Source organism: Xiphophorus maculatus, chromosome 22 (assembly GCF_002775205.1).
Source record: "Xiphophorus maculatus strain JP 163 A chromosome 22, X_maculatus-5.0-male, whole genome shotgun sequence".
NCBI classification, from domain to species: domain Eukaryota; kingdom Metazoa; phylum Chordata; class Actinopteri; order Cyprinodontiformes; family Poeciliidae; genus Xiphophorus; species Xiphophorus maculatus.
Window position 1 is genome coordinate 29,312,401 of NC_036464.1, and position 26,128 is coordinate 29,338,528.

The 26,128-nt window shown below is 37.6% G+C and overlaps 1 protein-coding gene across 1 annotated transcript in view; it reads right to left on the bottom strand.

The window, feature by feature from the left end:
- Window positions 1-4,060: 4,060 nt before the first annotated feature.
- LOC102218319 (cadherin-5-like) overlaps window positions 4,061-26,128 on the bottom strand; it is a 45,726-nt gene continuing 23,658 nt past the window's right edge. The window contains exons 12-15 of the mRNA XM_023327046.1: window positions 18,319-18,449; window positions 18,119-18,233; window positions 11,584-11,716; window positions 4,061-8,325 (exon numbers count right to left, since the gene is read on the bottom strand). Of these exons, the coding sequence (XP_023182814.1) occupies window positions 7,941-8,325; window positions 11,584-11,716; window positions 18,119-18,233; window positions 18,319-18,449 (764 nt within the window). The 3' untranslated portion in view covers window positions 4,061-7,940. The remainder of the gene's footprint in view (window positions 8,326-11,583; window positions 11,717-18,118; window positions 18,234-18,318; window positions 18,450-26,128) is intronic.

Here is a 26,128-nt window from a genome sequence, read left to right on the forward strand (position 1 = left end):
GGTTGCTTCTGCCTTAACTTCTAGTAGGTCATTGCCTCAAACTGCATCCCAGGAAAATGGGTCACCTTCTGAGCCCGTTGTATCCGTCTCGTGGGTTCTGCCAGTAAACGGCAACAAATCGTTAAGTGTGGTGCATGCTGCTTTGATTTCCTGGTGGTAGGTGTCCTCTTTCCCTGCATTATAGCTGATCTTTGTCAGAAAATCTAAATTGAAGTGTGATCGTAGGTAAAACGCCACTGTTGCTCTCCTCCTCTTCCTCGTTCTGCGAATGTGTGTGCGTTTGTATGGATTGGCAGGTAAGGAATTAATGCTCATTGTAAGCTCCAGTTTGTTGCAGTTTTGTTTGAAACAGTGACTAATTAACTTTTATAGGTCTCCCCATATTTTACCGTAGCTGCTCTTGTCTCCCGGATTTCTGCACATTTACCAATCAAAGTCACAGCTACACAGCTGCCACAGTGGTGGCAGCTACACACCCAAATTAAAGTGATGTTTGGGGTGCGGCATCGACGCGCCCAGTACGCCTCCTGCTGCAGCATGGCCAGGGGGCCATACCTGGTTCTGATTATATTTTAACTTGTATTTTCTATGTTATGTTTTTTTTTATTTTGTTTCCAGCCCTTTCGGTTTTTTATATAACTATTTATTTGGGCTGACATTGTTTTTCTTTTGTTGTATTAGGTTCAAGGTTGTTGCTTTTATTAACCGTCTTTTCTGTTTGCAGTTGCTGAGGTCCGGTGGCGGTGTAGTTGTGGTGACGGTATCTTCCTCTTCTGTGTGCCGTGATTCCTGAGTTTGGGTTGTCTCACTGCATCTGGTGCTTTAAAAGGTTTTTGTTTGCTGTGTTTGGTGGATGCCGCTACCAGCAGAAGTGGCCCCTTATGCCGGTAACCTCTGCTACTGTAGTTTATTCTGTTTTTCTTAATTTTTTGTTATAAAGAAGGGTATTTTTAAAAGAATTTAATAAATAGCTGTATGTAAATTTGAAACTGTCTCAGATGTCTCGTTTCCATAACTGAATCTATGTGACTTAAAAAGAGGGTAATATTCCCTGGGTGAAATTCCCAGGGTGGCGTTGTTGAGCAACTTATTTGGGTCCAAAAATTTAAATTGCACAACATTCCTGAGTTTCATCTATTGTTGTGACAATTTATTTTATTGAATAATTGAAATTGTCTTCACACCCTTTCTTTTCAGGGACTGAGTAGTAGGCCTGAAGCCATGTTTTTAAAATAAAAATGTTTTAGGACATTGTTAACAGATTGTGTAGAATTCAATTTGTGTTCCGGTGCATTTTCTATATAACCTTTTAAAAGTATCCTTGTGTTTCAGTCACAAGTGCAAGACTGAAGCAAAATATGTAATAAACGTCTGCTGGATTTAGTTGAGGTTTGTCAGTAAACATGGTTTTTGTGAGGAATATTAACTTACCAATAACCTGTGAATGCTCATGTCAATAGTGTTAAAGGTTTTTAAATAATGTTTGCATTAGGACACTTTTTACACTGTACTCTCCTTTAGTCTTCTTTAATTAGCCATTAGCTTCCTCCAAGACCAACTAATTTGGTTTTATACTAACATTAATAAGATGTTTATTGCTTTCGCCATGACATATTTAAAAATCCCATCATTTCTCTTAAGGTTTTTACGGAAAATAAAAACCTTTCTCAAGTTGTGAGCTCAACTTGAGAACTCACAACTCTTAAACTCTGCGGTTTGTGAAATGACAACTAAGAGTCTAGCAGGCTGATACCAGCTGGTTTTTAGCTGGGCTGTTGGCTCAGTTAGCTAGCCTACACATAATATAACTTAAGCCTATTAGCACACCAGCTCTGTTTTCCAAAAACCATTACCATAATAACAGTAACAGGCCACACACCTTTACTTTACTCCCAAATAACATTTGAAACTTTACATTAAAAAAAAGACTTCTTGAAAGTGGCAGACTGATTAGCCTTTTAAGCCAGCAGGCTAGCCTTCTCTCACAATGCTCTGATTTGTATTTCTAAAATATAAAAGCCATGTCTTGTTTTCCTTCTATATACACACTGTGTTGGTCTGCTATTTAAAAGTTTCGCTACTAATACTTTGTTGCAGATTAAAAAATATTCAACTGAAAGGAAAAAAAAAAAAGATTACAAACGAGACTTTTTTGACATTTATTTTGTAGCTACACTTACAAATAATGGCAGGTAATAAAAAGTAGCTGCTATACACCATAGAAATAACATAGAAAATGTTGTGTTAACCATAAAAAAGTGTATATATATATATATATATATATATGTATATATATATTAAGAATGAAGGCACATGGTTCTCCCCTACAAACCTCCATATTTACATAAAGAAAAAAAACATTGTTGCTTCTATGTGATTGACGTGTATGTGTATGTACATGAATGCAATGGAGACTAAAACCAATCATTATGGCCTATTCTTCAAAATCAATTTTCTGTAGATTTTTTTTTCATAAATAAAAAAAATGCCAAATTTAGAAATAACAAAGAAAAGCAAATACTGCTGTTGGGCACATTTTTTTCTACATAGATTTTCTCAAAGTAAAATCTCTTGAGGAATGCACAAAAAATTCAAATAAGTTCATTTTAGACCAGTGTTATTAATTCTAGAGATGTTTTTGCTTGTTTTGTTATAAATGTAAAACAATGTTACTTGCCTGGATCCCACCCTGAGACATTTGTTTTTATTGTCTGAATCCAAGCGGAGTTTTTCTATTGACAAAAGAAACACCATTAATATCCTACAACTGTTTTAGCTATTTTTAATGGATAGATTTTGAAGAGCTCTTATGTTGAAAGGTTATATGGAGAGAATAAGTCTTAGTATCTTCATTTACTATAAAGTCATATTAAAGCAGAAGGTCAAACTAAAGGCAGACCAAAACAAAAGCGGGCTTCTATTGGTTTAAACAACTTAAAATTTTCAAAAATCTTAGGGCAGTTTATGCAAAAGCTATTTTATCAACCTTCAAATCAAAGTCATGTTTCAATTTGGTAGTTATTTACACAGAAGTCGCTGATTATTACAAAAAATAGAGGTTGGAGGTTGTGCGCCAACCTGATGATCTTCCATGTGAAACAAACTGAGAATGAAAATGGTATTTCCAGTTACAGTAGCTGTCTATATAATGTAAAAAGCAAAAAATAATAATTACAGCAGCTCAAGTGAACTCCATAGATTTTAAAAATGCTTCTCAGTTTAAGTTGTCACTTTGACTTGAAATGTTTCACATGTTCCATTTTCACAAAATGTTAACCTCCACTTTCTGTTTGTGGCTTCTTTACCAATAACCTGTGAATGCTCATGTCAATGGTTTAAAGGTTTTAAAATAATGTTTGCTTTAGGACACTTTTCACACTGTTGTCTCCTTTAGTCTTCTTTAATTAGCCATTAGCTTCCTCCAAGACCAACTAATTTGGTTTTATACTAACATTAATAGGATGTTAATTGCTTTTGCCATGACATATTTAAAAATCCCATCATTTCTCTTAAGGTTTTTACGGAAAATAAAAACCTTTCTCAAGTTGTGAGCTCATTTACAAATCTCAGCGGTTTGTGAAACGACAACCACTCGAACCGAGTGCATACACTAACACACAAATCACATTTATAAAACAAAAGGTGCATTCAATATCTCATCTTCATCTTTTAAAAACGTCTTTACATTTTCTGCAAGAAAACTGTGCAGCAAACATTTCTTGATGAAAAAAAACATACTGAACTTGTGTGTTGTCTGGCAGATCCTTTTCTATTTTTTAGACATACACACTGTTTTCAAAAACAAGCGTAAATACATAAATGATGACAATACATGACAGATTAAAGGGTTAATGAGTTCTAAAATATGTCAAAATAACACTGATACATTGTAGGGATTTTAAAGCACCAGCCCAGGGGTGCATAGCATCATAGCACCCCTTAGTTGGGCCTTAGTCTCCAACTAAGGCCTCCAACCCATATAAGGAGGCCTCAGTCCTCGACGCGGCCGTCACAGGTTCGATTCCAGGCCTAGTGACCTTTGCCGCATGTCTCCCCTTCTCTCATTACCCACTTTCCTGTCAATTCACTATCAAATAAAGGCTAGAGCCAATAAAACCTTTTTAAAAAAAAAGCTCCAGTCCAGTGTTTTCTTCCCATCCTAACTTTGGTCCTTTTGATTTTATGGCCTAAAACTGTTTACATTTTCATGTATACCGTATGATAATTTCTCACATTATTTTAAGATTCATCTGAAATTTAGATTTCAGAAAAGAAATGTAATGCTTCATAAAGAAGGTTTTTCTCATGTTTTGTGTTATGCCCCAATATTTCATCAGACATTTTGTTCTTTAGTGTTTCTCCTCTCCCCTTGTCCCTCCTTATCCCACCCTAACCCCCGTTCCTTCCCCTCATCCCGTGTTTCTACTCAAATCGCTCCCTCTTCCCCTCCAAGACACTTCCCACCTCCTCCTAACAGGAAGTCAACACAATACGAGAGATAATGCAGACAGGAAAGGGCGGGGCCAGCTCCCAGATGGACAGGAAGCTGGGCCCGCTGTTTGCTTTAGCTGATTAAAGGACAAAAAAAGGGGGAAGGGGGCAGATACGGCAACATTCTGCTCTCATTGTATATAAATATAAAAGTGAAGTAAGCAGAGTCGGCTTCCAGCTATTGTTCCCACGTTTATCCTGTGACATTTCCAGCAGGTCCGTCTTTTAAAGAAGCACTGCAGGCCAAGAAAAACAGAATAAACAGCAGAGCAAATAAACTAAAGCTGGAGAGAAAAAATACATTTCTAAACAAAGGAGCCGTCAGTAACGCACAAAGTGGATTTTCAGAACAACGGCGTGATGTCATTACTGCACACAGTTAGTGACCTTTTCGCTTTCTGGCTGGTTATGAATGAGTTTTTAATGGCAGAAGCCATCATTTATGACCAGCCTGTTATTATTTAAATGGTAATGAGTAATAATCAGGCTCTCAGCCAGTTGCTCCATAGGCCAGGGTTAAAGGTCAGGAGGTCTGCGGGGGAGTAGTTACTCCTGATTACTCCAGTTACCCAGGAGCCAGAAACCCAGCAGAGAACGTTCATTCAAAATGTCCCAAAGAAAAGAGAGAGACATTTTGAATGATTTGTTGCTACCAGTTATTCACATGGAAATACAGTATATACTGTAAATGTAATGTGTGAGGTCCAAACAGGATTGGATTAGTCAAGATTTGTAACTTTGATTTGTATGTCAGCATGAAACTTAACACAAAAATAAAAATGTGACTTTACGTTTCGTTTTCATTCTCCATATAAACTGTTCTGAGAAAGAGCAAAGAGCTGCTTTGGTCTCATTTATCTATTGATTATCTGTCACTCCGTTGATGTTTTTAGCAAAGTGACTGAATCATATTTCCATTAAAGTGTATCTGCAAGTTGTGGGAAAAATAAGTGGCAATAATAAGAACAGGAGGAATTCAGCATCGATAGCTATGAGTCTCAGCAAAGCCTTCAAGATTCTTAAAACTGCATTTTGTACCCTACAAGGTCTTCATTATTTTCCATATCTGCACTAAAAATCAACAAAAGTTGAAACAAAAAATTGACTTGAGACCAGAATTAGATGAATTTCAGTTTGTTTGGCTCTGATCAGTAACTCATCAGGCAGAAAGTCAAAAATAGTACGAACGCACTGCCAAGTCAGATTGAGGCCAAAACTCTTTGGTGTGGATGCTATTACTGAATGAAGACAGCTAGAAGCTAACTTGCAGTATCAAAGTATTTGAAATTAAATTATAGCACAACAGAGTTGTAAGAATCTAATTAAGCTGAAGCTGTGTATTCAGCATGTTGAATACAAGTAGCCACTATATAATGACATGTGTTTGCAGGCAGAGAGACAGACTGTTTCAGGAGATAACAGGAAGGCTAAACAGAGCTGTTCAGGTTTAAACCTTCAGTCTGTTGGGAATTATGGAGTATTTGGAAATAATGGCAGCTTCTGTCAAATCTTTAAGGAAAAGTTAGGAGATTGTCAGGCAAATACAAATGTACACAGCTGTTTTTGCTAATCTAGCAAAAACAGCTAGCTTAACATGGTGACTTAGTAGGTTGTCGTCTATGGCTCAAATTGGAAATTTGTAATAATTTAATTAAAACGTTCTTTAGGATGAACCTATATGAAAATGTGTATTTAACAGACCGATACTGATATGCTAAAAAATGACAAATATTGTCCAATACAGATATTATTGCTGATATATATGGTGCATTTGTAAAAATAACATTAAAATTTTGTTCTACAGTGACTGCTCTCTCACACACGGCGAGACGACACCATCTTTCATATGAACTACTGACTCATTTCAGGAAGTCAAAAATATTTTGAATGCTGTTCTTAAAAACAAATCTGAGCCACAGATCAATAATCAGCCAAAGAAAACTTTGATTTTAAGTTGGAGGTTCGATGAGCGGACAGAAGCCGAAGAGGCTGAGAGGTTAAAGTTATCAAAGCACATCAGGCACATCACTGCAGCCCAACAAGCTGCAGCTGCTGCTCTCTGCTTCCTGATCCGAGTCAATTAGGTTTGTTTGACTCTGCCTCTGAGGACGCAGCTTTCATCACAACAATAACTGTGATGATGAGTTCTGTCAAATAAAAGCCAGGAACAAGCTGTAATTCTGTCAGAGCAGCAGTAGAGCCATTTCCTTTCCGTCTTTCTATTGTCTAGTTTTGCTCTTTCTCAGCACAGAGGAAGTCTGGCCTATGAAGGCACACAACAACTTGGTAACCAAACTGGCCTTTATGTTCAGATTTTAACCCATAAAAATCTAAATATGGGCAAAATTTAACTCATTTTAAAAGTTTTAAACATGACTGCTGCTTAGACACCCGATGGTGAGCGAAAAAGAAGAAAAATTACTTATTTGCTCCATGAAGACATTAAATATCACTGAGAAAACCCACTGGACATTGCAGTGGGAGCTCAGAGCCAAAGATGGATGTTAATAATGTCTCAGATAAAGAAAAGCTAGCCGTCACCTCGCTGTGATCAAACACCTCCAAACCGTCACAGCTCAAATTCCTGTGTTTTTTTTTTTTCTTTGTACATTAAAATCCCCAAGCAATCCTATTTGAAAATAACAAAGTTCAGAAAAGTGTTGCTTTCACTTGGAGTGTGTAACATTCCAAGTAGGACTGAAATCAATATAAGACTTTCTCTTAAGAGAGGAAGTCTTATCTAAGGATAAGAGTCCATGTTGGGAAGTCTATACGGTTTCATACTTCATATAAAATCACATCAAGTCCAAGAGTTTATGAATGTGTTCACATTTAGAAAACTTGTTCAAAAGTTTGAATAGGTGAAGAAAAAGGGATTTATCAGCAACACTTTGTGTGTAATCAAAAAAGTTGCTTCATATTGGAGTAAAAGCATATACTAAGAACATGACTAACATTAACAAATTCATAATCCCAGATCAGTTATGATTAGGTTTACAAGGTGTACAAACAATTACAAAAGTTAAAGTTTTAAAACACCAATAGTTTTATATCACACCATCCCTACTGCCTCTCTGCCCTTTAGTGAGAAACAAAAGTCTTATTTTGGCGAGTTTTTTCCAGCTTTTTAGAGCATAAAGTAAAATCCTGACCCACGTCAACTTCATTCATCGTGTTGGAACCTCCTGGATGTTGATGAAGGTTGCTTAGTGATTATGAGTGAATAGGTAAGCGACACAAACAAAAATGGATTGCTGAATCACACATGATAACAGAGTGAAAACAAAATTGTGTTTGGTGAAGTGTCTTGGGGACGCTCGGCTATCTGCCTGCTGTAAGGAAATGTTCCTGTTTTCTGTTTCCTGCTTCTGTCTGTCCTATTTCTATGGCTATTTTCAACTAGACGTGAACCCGTGAGGCACTCGGCGGGGGGGTTGTCAAGTTTGCTCTCAGTACTGATGGTAGTAGTCGGCACCGTCCACGCCATACAGCTCAGCCAGTGCCTTGAACCTCGGCCCCCAGTCATTGAGGAAGTCGTAATCCAAGTTTGATCCTGAGGAGGAACTGTCCAGAGAGCTGAGGCTTCCCGCCAGAGACTCTGGTCCCTCATAGCCATAGATGTGTAGAGTGTCATATGGGAATCCGTCTCGGTCGTGGTCGGCCTCGTCTTTCTTCATATCGATCATGGCTGCCATGTCGCCTTTGCAGGCTGTGGGCTGAGAGAGGTGGTGGGGTTTCTGGACCATGGCGTACATGGAGGGGTGGGAGCGGCGGTCGGGGTGGCGGAGTAGGGAGCTGTCGTTACACGCCGAGGTGAGAATTGAAACGTCGTAGCTGGAACAAAATACAGACAATTTCATTGATTGAGCTTAAGACTTAATAACTGGTCAGCATGCAAACAGATCCTAGGGCTATGAGAAATGTAACTCCTAGGAAATTAGAAGACCTTGAAAAAATGTTAATTTATTAAACACACACAGTGGTGTTTAGATTCAGGTGTTTGTCAGATAAACTCTTAGTTTAGCTGGAGTTGCCACTAAGGCTTGTACTGCCTGTCCTGTGAACTTTTCAGTGATGCCAGGATTGTCATTCCCTGCACATGCTGATTGTTGTGGTTTCTCTGCTTTGTTTTTTCTCTTTCTGCAGGTTTAGAAACAGACTTCTAGCCTGACTCCTTTTCACCTTTAAACCTTTCCCCCACTCTTCTCCCTTTCTTCTTCATCTCTGTGTCCACTACATTTTAAATAAACCCAAAGAAATTTCATATGAAGTTTCTCATATATTCATCAAGTGGCGCATCATGGCGATGCTGTTGCACTCCACTTGTTGTAAATCATTTCCATTTGTTGTAAATCTGTTGGCCTCACCTCGACACTCAACCATTCTGAGTGAAAGAAAAAACTTAATAATTTACTTCAAAAACTGAAGCACATGAATAGATTTTTATATAAGACTGTATTTGTCCTGGTATTTGAGGGAACTGAAGCAACTGCAAAAGGCTGAACTCTGCAGCTGTTAGCTTCTGTTTCCACAAATCGTATTAAATCATATTAATGTACATTTGGTGTTTGCTAAAAATGCTCACATCTGACTGCTTTCATGGTTCAGTCTTCCTCATGGCCACTCTTTGGAGATTCAGCCAATCAGCAGCAAAACAAAGGAACACCGCTCTTGGATTGGCTGTTGTTAATTAGCATTGGGCGTCGGTCTGTAAAAATCTCTTCAGTAAAAATTCTACAAATACTGAACCCAGGGGGTGAAAGTAAACTCATCTTGCGCGAAATTCAAGACCGGTGCTGGTACGCAGTACCAGCAGAACGGCTGCAATAAAACTATCTTTCAGATCGGCTGCATTTCTGCTAGCAATAGGCAGTCTAAAACACGAGTTCATCTGTTTATAAATCGCATTTTTTCTTATTCCGTCCGTGCTGCGTGATGGAGCCCCTCTCTCTGCCTCCCTGCCGGCTGTTGACAGCCCCGCTGTTGAGGCTGTTTCCTCAACAGCCTTCAAACCATTAAACATAGCGTTCTCCGCTATGTTTAATGTCTGTCTTCCTGACAATTAAAGCAATTAAAAGCAAACGGTAAGTATCTTGGTGTGTTTCATGTTATTTTGCTCAATTAAAACAGCACGGCACACCTAAAAAACAACTGCTTATTAACTTGACCAGAGATATAACTCGTATTAAATGATAGCGAATTACGCACATCTTCCTCTAAAAGACGGTGCTTGCTGATCAGATTGGTGCGTTTGATTTATGGACTGGGACATTTTACACAGGTGGTCCACGGACATAGAAAATGCCGCTTGCATTGGGTCAGGATGAACTATAAATCGATTATTTATTTATAGACTTTAAAATAAAAAAATGGGAAAACACCGCAAAAAAACACCGGGAAACTTCTAGCCCAACCCTAACTCTCAAAACCTGATAAGGTGCAGAAAGCAATGACTAATTTGTTCAAAAAAAGGAAAAAAAAGACAGTGAGTTATTTAGGAAGAAAAAAGCACTTAAATACAAGAAAGTCACTAATATTAAAAGTAACAAGGACCTAATTACAATTTAACTTTTGTTGAGTTAGTTCTCAATAGTTCTGCTCATCACAAAGGAAAAGAGAACATATTGGCCTCAAACTGTTTTTATTTAAAACAGCACATTTATAAATAAAAAAGCAACACAAATTATTATATGTATTTTTAATGGGACACTAATTTCCAATATCTTATGTAAGCTACTATTTGTTACTCCTATCTAGTTTTAAATAACCGACTCACAACTAACCATCTGAAGTTCTGTTTTCAGTTTTAATCAATACAAATTATTGTATAGCTGATAAAATTGACATTTCCATTTGTTGTTACAAATATTATTCAAGTTTACAATGTATAATAAATCTGCTGCCTATTAAAATATGCATTAAATTCAGCGAGATGTTTTCTTTTTCTCAGAAGTTAACTTGATAGGTTTTACTCCTCTGTCTTCCCATTGATGCAACGCCATGAGATCTTAAAAGAAACCCAGCTGAAAGATCAATGAGGTTTTTTCTGGTTTTATCTTATGTTCTATCTTTATTCATTAATGAATATGATTTCAATTGTAACAGAGTAACTTTATTTGAAACAAATACAAAAAAGTAAAAGTTCAGGTATTGCAAACAATTTACAGGACAAATTAGGCAAATTGTAATTACAGCAATTGTAACTTATTACTTTCCACCCCTTGTGGCAGAACCAAAATCTGTAATTTTTCCACATTTTGAAGTGCTTCTACTCTCTGTGTTATCCATACAGTAGAGTAAAATCTTATGATTTTATTTGGTTCTCACAATGAGCCACTGACGATTTTTGCCATAGTACCACCAAGAATGTAAAACTAGTTTCACCCCTGACTGAACCACAAACAGGTGAGTGTCACTTTTTGACTTGAATTGCAGAAATAAAATAACTTTTCAATGGTATTTTAAATAATTAAAAACTAAATTTTTACGGTGTGCCGTGATGGCATAGGGATTAGCGCGACCCATATTTGGAGGCCTTGAGTCCTGGACGCGGCCGTCGTGGATTCGACTCCCCGGACCCGGCGACATTTGCCGCATGTCTTCCCCATTCCTGTCAGCCTACTTTCGTAAAAAGGGACACTAGAGCCCACAAAAGACCCCCTGGAGGGGTAAAAAACAAAACAACTAACTTTTTAAAAATATCTTCCTTTTCTGGTGTGCTATTTCTAAATATTTTTGTTTTCAAAGCGCTTTTTGGATCTGGATGGGTAAAACCTTTGCTGTATTTTCTGTACTTTACAAATCATCAAAACGTTCTTGAATTTTTCCAATTAGACTGTACTATGGTCAGCCAAGCTTCTTGGAACCGCAGAAAATACTTGAGTTTCTAGAGCTGATGTTTTTATTTCCCCTTAGTGGAAATGAAGCACAAAAGAGAAAATCACCAAGGGAAGTCACAACCTCACAAGGATAAAGAAAAGAAAATTGCAAGAAAAAGAACAGAAATTATCTTGATTTTTATGGAGAAAACTGCAAAGGACAAAATGTCTTCCTCAGGTTTATATGGAATATATATACTTTTTTTCTACATACCCATTTGTGTCCATCTCTCCTCCTCCTTCCTCATCATATGTGACCAGCTGCTCATGGATCTCACCGCTGTTCTTCATACTGGCCAAAGAATCCTTCTGATAATGTTTCCTCATCACAATCAGGATCACTATCACTGTACAAAGTAAATAAATATTAATGTCTATAATATTAATCATTGCAAGAAGAATATCTGATGCAAAAGTGCAAATATATGAATCTAAGATTACCATCTGAGAGACAGAAATGTAAATAATGCATTTGGGTCCTCTTGACGGAAAATGTAAAACATATATGGTTAAAAAAAAAGATTACAGAAAAGATGTAGTCATGTTGGTGATGTTAGAGCCACAGAGAATGTAAAATGAGATGGTTAGAAAACCAAAACAAAATGAGAAGTAGGCCTTGAAACAAGTAGCACATCAGCAAGAAGATAACAGGAGGAAACCTGAAAGGAACAAAGTCAGCCAGACTCCAGCAGAAACAATCTGCACAAAGGGAGAGGAAGGAGGGAGTAAATACAAGAAAGGAAGTGGAAATGAGTAAGAAAACAATGTGGAAGAGGATGAGTCAGAAGGAGAGAAACTCAAAACAGAGGAGCAAATAGATGAAGAGAGAAAAGGTTCAGAGAGGGTGAGGCACAGACAAGGAAGTGAGAGAATAAAGAAGAAAATGGCGTTATGATTCAATTCAGTTTGCTGTTGAATATGAGCCATTAATCTAAAAAAAAACTTTAAAAAAAGAATTAATGACTAAAAATAAAATTATAAAATGTCCTCTATTATATTATGATGCAGAATCAGCAGAATCGCCCGATAGCCATTTGTCAAATCAGAAACCTCAACTGGAAGCTAACTTCACCTCCATATTATATATCATGTTTAGTATTATACAGTATGTTTAGTATTATGCATCATATGGTGTCACATTAAGCTGTTAAGGGATATAATGCATGGCACTTCCAGGTATTATATGCCAACCAATTTCCCTGATAAAGTTCCCTTTAAAGAAGAAAGTCATAGGTGACTAGCCTGGGCATGCTAATTACCAGCCCAGCCAATGCTAATGCCAGCCTATCTATGCTGACTACCAGTCCAGCCAATGCTAATGCTAGCCTATATATGTTAATAACCAGCGGAGGAAAAAAGCAATTAAGCGTGTGACCATTTGCTTTAGCATCCTTCTCATTTCCCAAAGCAGGCCGGTCGGTTGCCATTGGTGGTTGCTTAGATACCAGTGCTGGTCTGTCAGACAGCCTCCTGTGAGCAGGAAGTAGCCACTGCTAGATAATCTTAATTTTGATGCTCATGCACACCATTAAAAAGTTTTTATGGTTTATTGTCAGAATTGTTCACAGGTTGAAACAATATTTGAAGTAAAACCATGTGATTTAGTCAGATTAAGACTGAAAATGTTGATGTGAATCAAGAGATGAGTCAGGAAAAAAGGACAAAATTTTCAAGAAGATCTGTGACTATGTATCAATCAGAAAATGCATCAATTCAAGACACAAAAGCAATTTATTACAAATATTACTTCAGAAACGGAGCGAAGATGCATGACTTCTCAAAATACGAGACTCGCTTTAACAAGTTTCTTTTTTAAAGTGAACCTCTTCTAAGTTTATGTTGCTGGTTAGCTGTTCTTCATTGTCCATGGAGAATAAAACTAAGCAAGCAGCAAGAAGGAAGAGAAGAAGAAAGGAAAGAAAAAGAGGAAAAATATGGCAAGCAGCTGCTGAGTGAAGAAAGAAGGCAGAGTGAGAAATCTGAGAGTTCAGGGTGAGCAAATCAAGCACAAGGACAGACGAGGAGGAAAAGAAGGAAAATGTGACATTTGATTGGGCCCCAGGCCATGTGAACATCAAACTCTCTCAGCTGAGGGAGAACGGACTGATTTAAGTTTGCATGGGAAACCAACAGATTAATCTTTTGCAACACATGCTTCTCAGTTTAATAAGCTGCAGATATCTGGCTTAGAGGGACAAGACAAGAGAAAGTGATGGAAAAGACGACTGAGAAAAATGTCTTGGTGTCAAACCTGACTTTATGTGAGAAAATGTGTGTGTGAATGGCAAATTGCTTTGTGGCCAGACAGATAATGACAAGGGATTAAATAGTTAATCTGGCGTGCTTTTGGGCTGTTTGATAAAGAGAGAGCAAGACAGTAAAGAGTGGTAGAAGAAGAGGCACCCTGAGGGAGATAGGGAGAGAGAGATGAATTAAAATGAAAGGAAAAGCATGAGAGTGAAGGAGTGTATTAATAGTTAATAGGTTGGGTGTTTGCTAGTGTTTGATAAGCAGATGGCACCTAAAGAGCTGATAAACTTTCTTTATTACGACTCCTATTCTTCCACTGTTTTTCCCACAGTTCTCTCTTTCCAACCTCTTCCAAACCACATCTTCTTCTGTCACTTAGCCCGACCGATTGCACCTCAACTTTTTGCCTTTGGCGCGTCTTTCACCTTCTGCATTTCCCCACATCCTTGTCTGAATAGATGTGTTTCTCTCTCTGCCTCCATCCCTTTTTTAACTTCCTTGTCTCTTTTCCTTCTGTCTTACGCACCTCTCATCCCGGACCCCTCACGTCTATCCAACTGTGTCCATTGGGCCTCTGATCTGACATGACAAGTGTCTCTTTTTCTCCAGAAAGAAAAATGAACAGTGGGTGAAGGTATCAAACAGAATCCTGAGCTCACAACCACAGGCGTTATTTCCACATCCGTCGCTGTATTATTCATAAAACCAACAACTTGGAGAGTGGGGGTTGGTGCAATTGAATCTCATTTGCCAATCGTTTAACAGTGCATCAGTCGTTGCTGCTGCTGCTTTATGGATTTCAGTTTTTCAGTTGAAGCTCTAAAGCCTCACAGCTGTTTTATAAACAGGAAATAAACTACTAAGGAAAATAGTTGTCATTGTAGCCTGAATTTTAAATCAATTTTAAAAGAGCTTAAAGAAGTCATTTTTACAATTTGTTTGGATATGAAATGTATGTTGTTTCATTTAAAAACCGTATTTCACCGTATGCAGATAACCTTATGGTTTCTTTCTCTATTTGAAATAAATGTAAAACAAATACCCAACGAGCATCATTGCAGATTTAGCAAAGTTACAAATTTCCTTGGTATGACAACATAATAATAATACAATCATAATCTGGAGGATATTATTTAGACCCTACACAAAGCTGTGAACCTGTGCACTTGAAAAAGTATGTTTTTAGTCAATTAAAAAAGGAAATTATTATTTTCATTGTCATTATTGCGTATTGTCAATGAAAAGTTCCCTCACCACCAAGACAATGTTCATTTTCTCAAATCAAACAAGTTACATTCTTTATAAAGCTCAGAAAGGTTTCTTGCTTGTGTCTGGTTTACCAAATCACAGCAGCTTTTTGATACTTGGCCTGAAACATTTGGTCTGAAATGAAAGGAGAACAAATTAGGCTTAAGAATGAATATTACCCATGTAATCTTAAGAAAACAAAATATTTTGTAAAGCATGGTAAAGCAAAACAATTTTTGCTTTACTATACAACCTGAAAAATAATTCTGAGTCTTCATCACAAACCAGCCAATGATGGAAACAGTCTGGAATTATATGGATGTGCAACAAGATCACAACGCAAATTTCTAAAACAGTTCACCTGTTCATTAATTTTCTGATTGTTTCATGATTGAAACATTTCAGATCACTACATATTTTGTCAGTGGCTGACCAGGAGAGGGTCTCCAGCAGTAGCTCTATTACAAACTTTGTGCTGATGTAAAAAAAAAACACAATTTCAAAACTCAGATGTTTCCATTGAAAAAAGAAACACAATTAAAATCACATATGAATAAGTTTAGAGTGATAAGTCATTAAAAACGCCGTGCCACCATCATCCTACCATTTCCTGTCTTCTTCATTGTTGTTTCCGCCACCAGTAACATCCAGTCATTGATCACATGACTCGTGTGATGCAATAAGTGTTTCCACTGCAGTTTTGGGAAATACACTAATTTTTACACAGCTGAAAAGTGGGAGTTTTTTTTTAATTGGTGTGTTTTCCTTAACAATTATAGTATATATATTATAGTTAAATATAATAAATTATAGTAAATTTATAGTTAAAATTTGCGGAGCCTTCTATACGATGATGAACATGATGCCCATGGCCCTGTGGTCGATGAATTTGTTGACTGGTGTGATAAAGCTTTTCTTTCATTAAATGTACAGAAAAAAAAGGACATGTGCATTGATTTTAGACAGAAACCCCATAACACAAATCAAACAGTAATTAAAGGTCAGACAGTGGAGACAGTAGGGAACTACAAATATCTTGGGACTATTTTGGATAATAAGTTCAAATTTACCTGTCATTCAGAAAACTTACAAAAAAAGGGCCAGCAAAGATTATTTTGTCTAAGGAGGCTCGCAAAGTTTCAAGTTGATCATCAATGATGATCCTATTTTATAGACTTTTTCTCTCCTCTGTTGGTTTGGAAATCATACACTGTTTCCAAATTATTATGAAAGTAATATTTTCTCAGATTTTCTTATATGGTCAATGCAAAGTTTTCAAGCAATGAACTATTACAGTATAAATCAAATTTTACTGAACAAAACTCCCCATGAGAACAGTATTTTTTTTAAAACAAAAAACTCAAAATGCACTGTTCCAAATTATTATGCACAGCAGATTTTCTAAACATTTTATGGATTATAAAGAACTGCAAACTGTCATTCTTTGAATGTGCAGCAGTAAGCTTAACAGACCGAGTTACATGTTAACCCTTCTTTGATATCACCTGCACAATTCTTGCATCCATGAGTTTGTGGAGTTTCTGCTTGAATTTCTTTACAGGATGTCAGAATACCTTCCCAGAGCTGCTGTTTTTATATGAACTGCATTCTATCCTCAGATCTTCTGCTTGAGGAAACTCCAAAGCTTCTCAATAGGGTTGAGGTCAGAGGTCAGAGGAGGATGGTGACCACACCATGAGTTTCTCCCCTTTTTTTGCCCATAGCAGCCAATGACACAGTGGTATTCCTTGCAGCATTCATTGTCATGCATGAAGATGATTTTGCTACAGAAGGTACGGCTCTTTTTTTTGAACCATGAAAGAAAGTTATCAGTCAGAAAGTCCATATACTTTGCTGAGGCCATTTTCACACCTTCAGGGACTCTGTAGGGGTCGACCAGCTCTCTCTCTCCCCATGATTTTGGCCCACAGCATGACTTCACCACCTCTTTGCTGACGTCACAGCCGTGTTGGGATGTGGTGGCCATCCACCACCAATCCACTACTGCGTCCATCTGGACCATCCAGGGTTGCACAGCAGTCATCAGTGAACAAGTCTGTTTGAAAATTAATCTTCATGTACGGCTGGGCCCACTGCCACCGCTTCTGCTTGTGAGCTCTGGTTAGGGGCCCAATAGTAGGTTCATGCACCGCAAGCCTCTACAGGATCCTCCACCTTGAGGTTCTAGAGGCACCAGCAGCATCAAATAACTGTTTCCTGCTTTGTAAGGGCATTTTAACAGCTGCTCTCTTAATCCGATGAATTTGTCTAACAGAAACCTTCCTCATTCTGCCTTTATCTGTACAAACCCATCTTTGTTCTGAATCAGCTACAAATCTCTTCACAGTACGATAATGCTTCAGTTTTTGTTAAATATCTAATGTTTTCATACCTTGTCATACGGCACTACACTTATCTGATGATTTTCGTCAGCAGAAAGATCCTTTCTCTTTCCCATATTGCTTGAAACCTGTGGCCTGCTTAATAATGTGGAACATCCTTGTAAATTTCCTTTAATTGAGCTCACCAGACAAACTAATCAACCAGCTCTCTGAAATGAATTATAGTGATAGTTCTGACACACAATATCATCTACAAATTTAATAGCACAACAAAAAATGTAACCTTTATGACACTTAAACCAATGTGCATAATAGTTTGGAACACGTTGTAGTATTAGGTCAAGAAATACCCTTACCAGAGTAATACATACTAGCAATAAGATCTTAGGGGTTGATCAATGCTCACTTACAGAATTGTGTAAAAAACAAATCATTAGGAAAACTAAAGCCGTTATTGCTGATACTTCTCATCCTTTACATGCTGAGTTCCAGTTTCTGCCTTCTGGGATCAGGCTCAGACTTCCTAGTATTTTGAATGCAGGACAAGTTAGGGGGACTTGCACCTGATTAAGTTTTAGTAGCAATTGTCAGTCAATAATGAAATACACTGCTGAACTCTTCCCGGTGTGCAGCATATTTGAAATGCAACTATTGATTTGTATTTCATGTCCTTCTGGTATGTTTTGTTGTTTTTTTGTTTTTTTTTTTATCTTTGATATTTTGTCTTTTAGTTTTTTGTACTTGCTGTAACATCAATTGCCCATTTGGGATACAAATAAATCAGAAACTGAATTATGTTTGTAATTCCAACTTGTGCAGTATAGCACAACATTATATTAAAGAAAAAATAAAAGTGCACAGACGACAAAAAGGTTCATGCATGAATCAAGGAAATAAATCCAGACTTACCCAGTATGGTCAGTATGCACAGCAGTATGGCAAGCAGGGCCTGGACGCTGACCCCCATCCTCTGCATACTGGCCTTACACCTTGAAAAAACTCGCTTGGCGTCACACTGGCATAACTGAGACAAAGGACGGAAGTGTTTGATTCTTTCTGTTGCCTATTGCTTCAGAAGACATTTCATTCAAAGCAAAGCATATAAGGACCTTTATTTGCAGTTTGGTGATGCTGCTCATGAGAGGCTGGCCTCCATCACTGATGCGCACTTCCACACTGTAATCACTGGAATCCTCCAGGTTGAAGGGGCCCTCCTTCACCAGTAAAGCAGCCGTGTTATCTGCACAAGATGAGTGGGTATACAAGTAGTTAGCATGAGCATCAAATGCTCTTTGGGCTAGGGCTGGCAGAGACCAAATTAGCCCTGGAAAAAGTAATTAGATGTGCCAGTAGGAAATGTTAGAATGTTGTGTTTTCTACAGGCCAGGGCCAAAACAATGGAATCATTAGTTCAATTATTGGATGACAGAAGTTTCCTGCTGAGTCAATGGGGAGAGCTGTCCACAATATACCTCAGTTTTAGGAATTTGAGTGAACACAATGGCAGGAAAGTTCCTTTTGCTCCATTTGCTGCTCTGTGTTAAAGTTCAGAAGAAGCTCGGTTTGGGGTTGTCACTAAGACTTTGGAACCACTGTTTTCAATCTGTTTCTATGATTTCAGTCCATTTTAAAGCAGTGCCAGTGAAAGAGATGAAGTGAGCAAATTTTCTCAGGTTTTCTGTAACATTCAGTTAAGCAGTGCTATTCCTTCCTCTTCTGTTGCTGGAGGCCTGCTGGATGAAAACGCCTTTTCTGCAATCTGGATCTAAATCAGACTTTATGATTGGCTTGTGCTGTCAATCAATTAAAAACTGTAATTGATTAATCTAGCGCTATGATTTATTACAATCCATCACTGCGCTAACTTTGTAAACTTGAAATGTCAAAATACACGTTTTCCAAAATTGCTTTATTATCTCATTCCAAACTATTCAGTTTTCATATTCAGGAAGCTTTAAAAGAAATAATTTTGTTTCAAATGTAATTTAGAAATGGTAACTCTAAACTGGTTGAGCTTCCATTGAAGGATAATTCACCGTTACAATGTCGGCTACATGCTAGCTTGGTTTTATCCACGATGGTTTTTAAAATCAAATTTACAGCTGAGTCACCAGCCTCATTCAATAATTTTTTCCCTCACATTTGTGGCTACGCATTGCTGACAGTACAAGACAGCGTACCTCGCTGCTGTCAACTAAGTCAGACTATTAGAGGCTTTTAAGTCAAAACAGGTAATGTGGTTTCTCTCCATTATGAAATATTAACACATCAAACTTTATAGACTTATCATATTCACTAACACATTAGCGTTGGCAGCCTTAGCTGCAATGGAATGAGCCCGAGTTACTGGAGCTGAATTCAGACAGAACAGGATTGTGTGTGTTAGAATGTGTTTGCCATTCATTGTGAATTGTTGCTCTATGGAGGAACTGAATTGGAAGGAAACATACAGGAGAAGATAACTGTAGTCAAGGCTTTTAATTCATTTCAATCTGACAGACTTCTATGTAATCAGGGCCGTGCAGAGAACTTTGGAGGGGCAGGGGCTCAAATTTAAAAAAGGGGCACATTGAACAAAAACTCTGTACAACAACAAAGCAACAACCCACATTAATCAAGAATCTAATTGGATGCTACTATATCATTGCCATCATGCGGGGAAATGCAAAGCAAATATAGTCTATATTTTCCCCAACAGGTATAAAATTTCTGTTTCTGCTGCTGACAGTCCTGGAGGGCTGAGCTGATCTGAGACTGTTGCTGTTAAACAGATCAGAGGAGAGAAAGTCTCTGGTTATAAAGTTATGGAATAAGCAAAATTGCTGCCATTTTACCAAATAAGCCCTAATAATATCTATTTAACCTCTAGAACAACCTGGCTGCAGACTGATTTATAAATCAAAAAAGGAACAGCTGCTGCGATGCGCATCTCTAGAATCTACCTGGAATCCCCCGGTGGCCCCTATCAGTCCGCCGATGCTTTGGAGACATCTCTATTCTCTGATGTTTATTTTGTAAACTCTAAATGGGCTGAATCTTCCTTTAACACTTGAGGTTCTGCAATAACTTGTATTTACAGCCGCGAACCTCCAGCCCAGATCCCGTCAGCAGCGGCTCTAACCCGCCTGGCAGAAACGTTAAGGAGAAGCAGAGCGAGCAGTCAGCAGGTGGTACCAGGTGGTACCAGGTGGTACCGGGGCTTTGAGCTGCATTGTGACTCGCTTTGACAGTCGGTACCGTGTCTTATATCAGGATGTCTGATATAAAGACAGATATTCTTTATATCTGTTGGTGGACCGACTCAAGCTGCCTGTAGCGAACCGGGCATTTAGCAGCTTGATTAAGTTAAAGTCAGAAGATTTCTCTGCAGCCGAAGCATTTCTGAGTTTAGGGTTTGTCCCGCTATTGCGAGGACGATTATAAAAATATAAATAGAAACAGTTTTTCTAACGTCAACATCAGACCTACATTTTTATTCACAAACCAGTGTATGAAAAAATATTCTTGCCCATAATTTGATAGTTAGAGGACACAGATCCGCCTCCTCCTCACCATGGACCCGGTGTCTGAACAACATGGAGGCTCTGAGAGTCATTATTAGACTGAGGGCAGCCAGACTAGTTTATTTTTACTAAATTATTATATTTAGCTAAATATTATTGCTGAGAGGCACAAACAGGCCTTCTGACATACAGATTAAAAATAAAAAATAATTAATAAAAATGTTGAAAAAAAAAACTCAAAAAGGGCACTAGGGGCACCAAGGATAAAAAGGATGTAATATTATAAATTCAGGGTTACATGCAGGGACCAGATCTGTTTTCTGAATCCAAACTTAACAAATGTGATGAGATTGAAATCGTTTTGCTTTATTGAATCAAAGACAGTCTTCAGCCCTCAACTAACAATTCTCAGTAAGATCTGAATGAAAGTGTCACTTTATTCAATATATCATTTAGATGTTTAAAGAATAAACAAAACATGATCAAACTATTTGATCACATTACTAATGCATCATTGTAATTAATGATTGGAGACAAAGAACTTCACCAGTTCGCCAAGAATGCATGTTAACATTTAAATTACAAGCTTGTTAAAAATAATTTGTACAGAGGAAACCTTAACTGAGTGAAGAAACAAAAGAACCAGGATTTTCAACCCTTCATCCCATCACTCTTCTCTTTTTGATCCGGCTCTCGTTCTGTTTGATTTTCATTCTTAATCCTGTCTGTGAGGATTCTCCTCGCTGCCCTCTGGAGGTTTCTTCTCTATCTCATTACTCGTCTTTCCTTTTCCTTGTTTGTCTCTCTCACCCTGAATCTCTGGTTCTATTGTAGCAAGCTGCACACAACAGTCGTCATGTCACTTCCTGAAGGTTGTTTGTGACAGATTTAAAGAGGTGGCAGACGATTAATATTTCAGGAGCCTTCACTTTGAAGGTTTTGCATGTTGGGAGCGTTTGTGAATGTTTTTGAGGGGAGCTCCAACAAACAACTACAGTCTCTTTTCTCCGTCTTCTTCACCTTTCATGTCTTTTCAACAGCTGACATTTTGATTTGATTCGTTTTTCATGCAGTCTGCCTCACAGCTATTTCTTCTTTCATGTAATTTATTTTTATTCTCCTCATCCCAACCTTCACAGTCTCTCTGCTAATTTATCCTTTCACTTTTTGACAACTTTTCCTCTAATATTATTCTCTTTTGTTTATTCTTCATTAATGTCATTCTCACACAGGATTTTTTTCAGGAGTCGAGTGGATTCTTCATTTTTAGACTCTCATCTATACCTCTTCTTCATGTCTGAACTTCTCTCTGTTCTCCCTTCATGTCTTCCTTTTGCTCTCCTTTATTCTCCTCTTCCTCCATCACCTTCACACGTCAGCTCCTCCAGGCATGTGAAGACTGGAAATGGATGAGGGTTGGGCTGGAAAGGGTTGTTTATTCCCTTTTTCTCTGTTTTTCTTGCTTTTAGAGCTGATCAAGTTCCACTTAAATTAAATATCAACTCTTTGCCTGAATCTTTCATCTGACTACCTGAGGCTCTGAACATTTGTTAAGTCATCTGGGGGCTTTGTTTTCAGATGAAAAGTAATAACCCAAAATGCTGTCATTTTGTGTCCTACTGTGTTTAAAATGTGCTTTGCATTCACACCCTATAAACATCTTCTCATTTTGTCACATTGCAATTCAAAACTATTTTGTTCAGATTTTATGTGATAAAGAAATGCTAATGAGTGTATAATAGTAAAGTGAAAGGAAAATTTGAGATAATTTTGTCTTAATTTTAACAAATAAAAATCTGAAATGTGTTGCACCTACTTTAGTTTGATAACATTGAATAAAAATCATTAATGAGCAAATAATACCAGACTGGTCAGGGTAACTACGGGTAAAGATTAGGATTAAAACAAAATCCCAAATGTAATCCCTTTTCAGTTCATCTGAGAATTAGCTAAAACATTTCAGTTAATTTAACTTGGGAACATGTCATACGTTTAACACTACACAATCAAAACCTGCTGGGCTATGCTAACGTAGCAGGCAAAGGCAACACAAATCTACTTGTTTACTGCAATTTGAACAATCCGACCTGAGCCACTCCTGATGCTAATTCAAATTCATATTCAATTGTTTAATCTCCAGTCTGAAGGTCCTGTCATATTTATTTTAGTTCATTGATGTGAGATATGAACCACAATTGTGTACCAAAAGAAGCCAGTTGCTGTAAATTAGGATGAAAATCATATGAATATCCTTTTCTTCTCTACACAAACTGCAGTCAATGCCAAGGCAGCAGCCGTCATGTGATTCTTTTGGTACCTTAACCTCTTTTTAAATTCTCCAATGCTAAAGGCAGAAATCTCATTATATGGGAAAATTTAAAATCTCTCTAAGGGAATATAAATTATTTAGATGTCAGAAAAAAACCAAAGCTTTGGCTTCAAACCAGCCAAGCACTGACTGCAACAGACTATACTGAAACTTTTACATCACTACTAATATTTTCATTTGCAGCTTCCAAAAATACATAATTTGTTGTAATCTTTGAAAGTGGTATTTACCACTATCCCTCTAAAATTCTTTGAGGGTTTTTGATTTATCTAGAGCGATTAATAGGTTAAAGAAAATAAATAAATAAATAAATAAAATGAAAAAAGCTGTGAAATAAAAAAAGAAGGAAATCGGAAAATTAAAGGTGGCAAACCAAACACCAGACTGTATTTAGGGCGTGTGGGTAGGCGGGGCTATTAATCTGCTGCTCGCTTACCACCATCGGATTTAGGTGTCATGTTGTCAACTTAACTAAATCTTAAATGTTTTGCTACTGCAAACACGGCAACAACTAAACAACAAGGTCAGAAAAAAGTTTTATTATGAAAAAATAGTGATGGAGAGGGAAGTAGTTATGCCAGTTTGACTTTGACAACAGTAACATGTAGATGTGCTGCAGAATTTGGTGTGTTTCAGAGCAGTAAAAATTAAATAAACTAATCAACCATCACTGTGTTCAGATGATCAATTATTAACAATCACAAAAAAAGCATCAAGCCCGGAAACATTAAACTGTAACAGATTCTGTTCTTTGTGTGCAGGGGCACAACTACCATACATACTTTCTGAGTGTATGCGAACATGTCATCGGTGCCCCCCCCCACTATGACATAAATTAATCTTTAATTAAAGTATCAATAATAATAAATGTACATATATGTGAATAAATTGCTGCCTACAGGGCAATTAAAAAAGAATGAAACAAAAAACAGGGCAATATTTCATCATTTAATATATTTGAGCCAAAGAGCCACTTCTGTTAGCCTGTGGGCTGCAGGTCTGAGGCTTTTTGTTAGCATGTTTTCTATCATTCTTATAGCTTGATAGGAAGCCTGATCTAAACTGATCCATTAATAAAATGGTGAAATAATATTGACCATATTAAGGAAGAAATATGGTTTAACATTAACTTTGGACAAAAAGTTTGGCTCCTTCTTCCTTAAAGTCCACGGATCTCTGGCAGGCGGACTGCGGCTGGAGGAAGTGAAACCACGACACTGCGCGTTGCCGTCACAGATCACAGAGTTTAATTCCACACAAAATAACGCATGAATCAATTAACAAAGCTGCAGAGATATAGAGATATATTCATTACCTGTAACAGGAAAAAATAGAAAAAAAGAAACACAAAGAAAACAAGGGGGTTGGGGGCAAAGACGCGTCTTTGGAGAAAGCTTTTTATGCCAAAAGCAAAACAGTGGTAGCATTCTGAATTTTTAACGTTTACATGAAGTTTTATACTGAGTGGGCGTTTCTTCAATTTAATATATTCAACTAAGGCGTTCCGCTCTTTAACCAATTAGAAACTCCCGTAGGAACTACAGGAAACTTGAGAAGTCTCCCAATTTACAACAAAGTTCCAAAGGCGTCTGGTTTCTATCGAGAGACAAAGGCGGACCAGTTAATCTTGGACGATACCAGGTACGAATGTCCCCGGCGCCGAGAGTCTTAAGATAAGATTTCGCAGACACCCATAAATCTGACGTCTCTTCCATTATCTCTCCTAACGTTCTCGAAGAGACTTGCATCTGGTAATTTTCAAGAAATGTTATCTTTGCAAACCCCTTTTTTTTGCTTTTGGACACTCAGCCCCCCAAAAGATTAAGTTCTGCCAAAATAATACATAAAATCCACAGGACAAAATAAAGTATAATTCCTGAGCCATTTTCTAATAGTAAAAAAACATTTTCATTCAAACACTTTCCATTTGCTTCTAATATCGTCACAGATAATACAGTTTTCAAATGCATTCATCCTTTAATAGTTTTTAAATGAGATAATACAATCTTCAGTAAACATGGTATTAATACTTAGAAGTTAAATGTTACGGGGTTTCAATCTTCTATTTTGCATTAGTTTTACACCATCGCAGATGCTGGCCTCCAGCAGTTCTCCCCAACTGCCTGCAAGAATGTTAATTTATGTTTCTGTGTTCTGGCCGGGCTGCAAGCGGCCCCATTTAGTGATCTGCATTCTAACCCCTGTCTGTCCGGTTCAAAACAAGAGTATCAAACCTACCCTTTTACACATGCGTAAAATTAACTGCATTAAGCACCAAAATCAATAATTTTCCTCGACAACCACAAAACCAGTGTTGTATAGTAACGAAGTAAAAATACTTCACTACTTTACTTAAGTATATTTTGGAGTACTTCATACTTTCCTCGAGTATGACATTTTTTGATAACTTTCACTTTTACTTCACTACATTTCCGAACTTAATTGCGTACTTTTACTCCGATACATTTTCAATGTGTGGTTTAGTTACTCGTTACAAAAAAGCGAGAGAGAGAAACAAAGTGTTTTGATCCCACCTACTGATTAGCAAGTAGCAAGCAGGCTACCGAACAAAGTCGGTAGCCTATTTGCCTGGGCTTGATCATCACCACCAATAGGATACACCTGTTTCGCTTCTCCCATTAAACACAACGCAAGTCTCTCAGTCAGCGGCGGCCACAGGAGGAGGAGACGGAGACCACAACGACTGCAACTACGTCGGACACGGCTCCAGGGGAACCACCAGCTGGTGATGAGAGCCCCTGGCCTTATTTAAATACAATATACTCTTTCGTGGGTGTTAAAGATTCGTCGTACCGCATGAAGTGTAAGTAAAACACTGTATTTATAAAAGATATCACAGTTTTTCCTACACAATCCTAACAAACGTGTTTAATGTTGAAAAAATAAACGGTTTCTCTTCATAATATTTATTTATTAAACTATTTGTATGATTTGTTCTTTAAATTGCCATTTATATTATTTTTCGGTCTCAGGAAATGATTGAGGGATGAAGAGACTGATGTCTGGTTCTTTAGGTTCTGACAGGTCTGCGGTTCCTCTCCTGATCCATTCTGTTTGATATCAAAC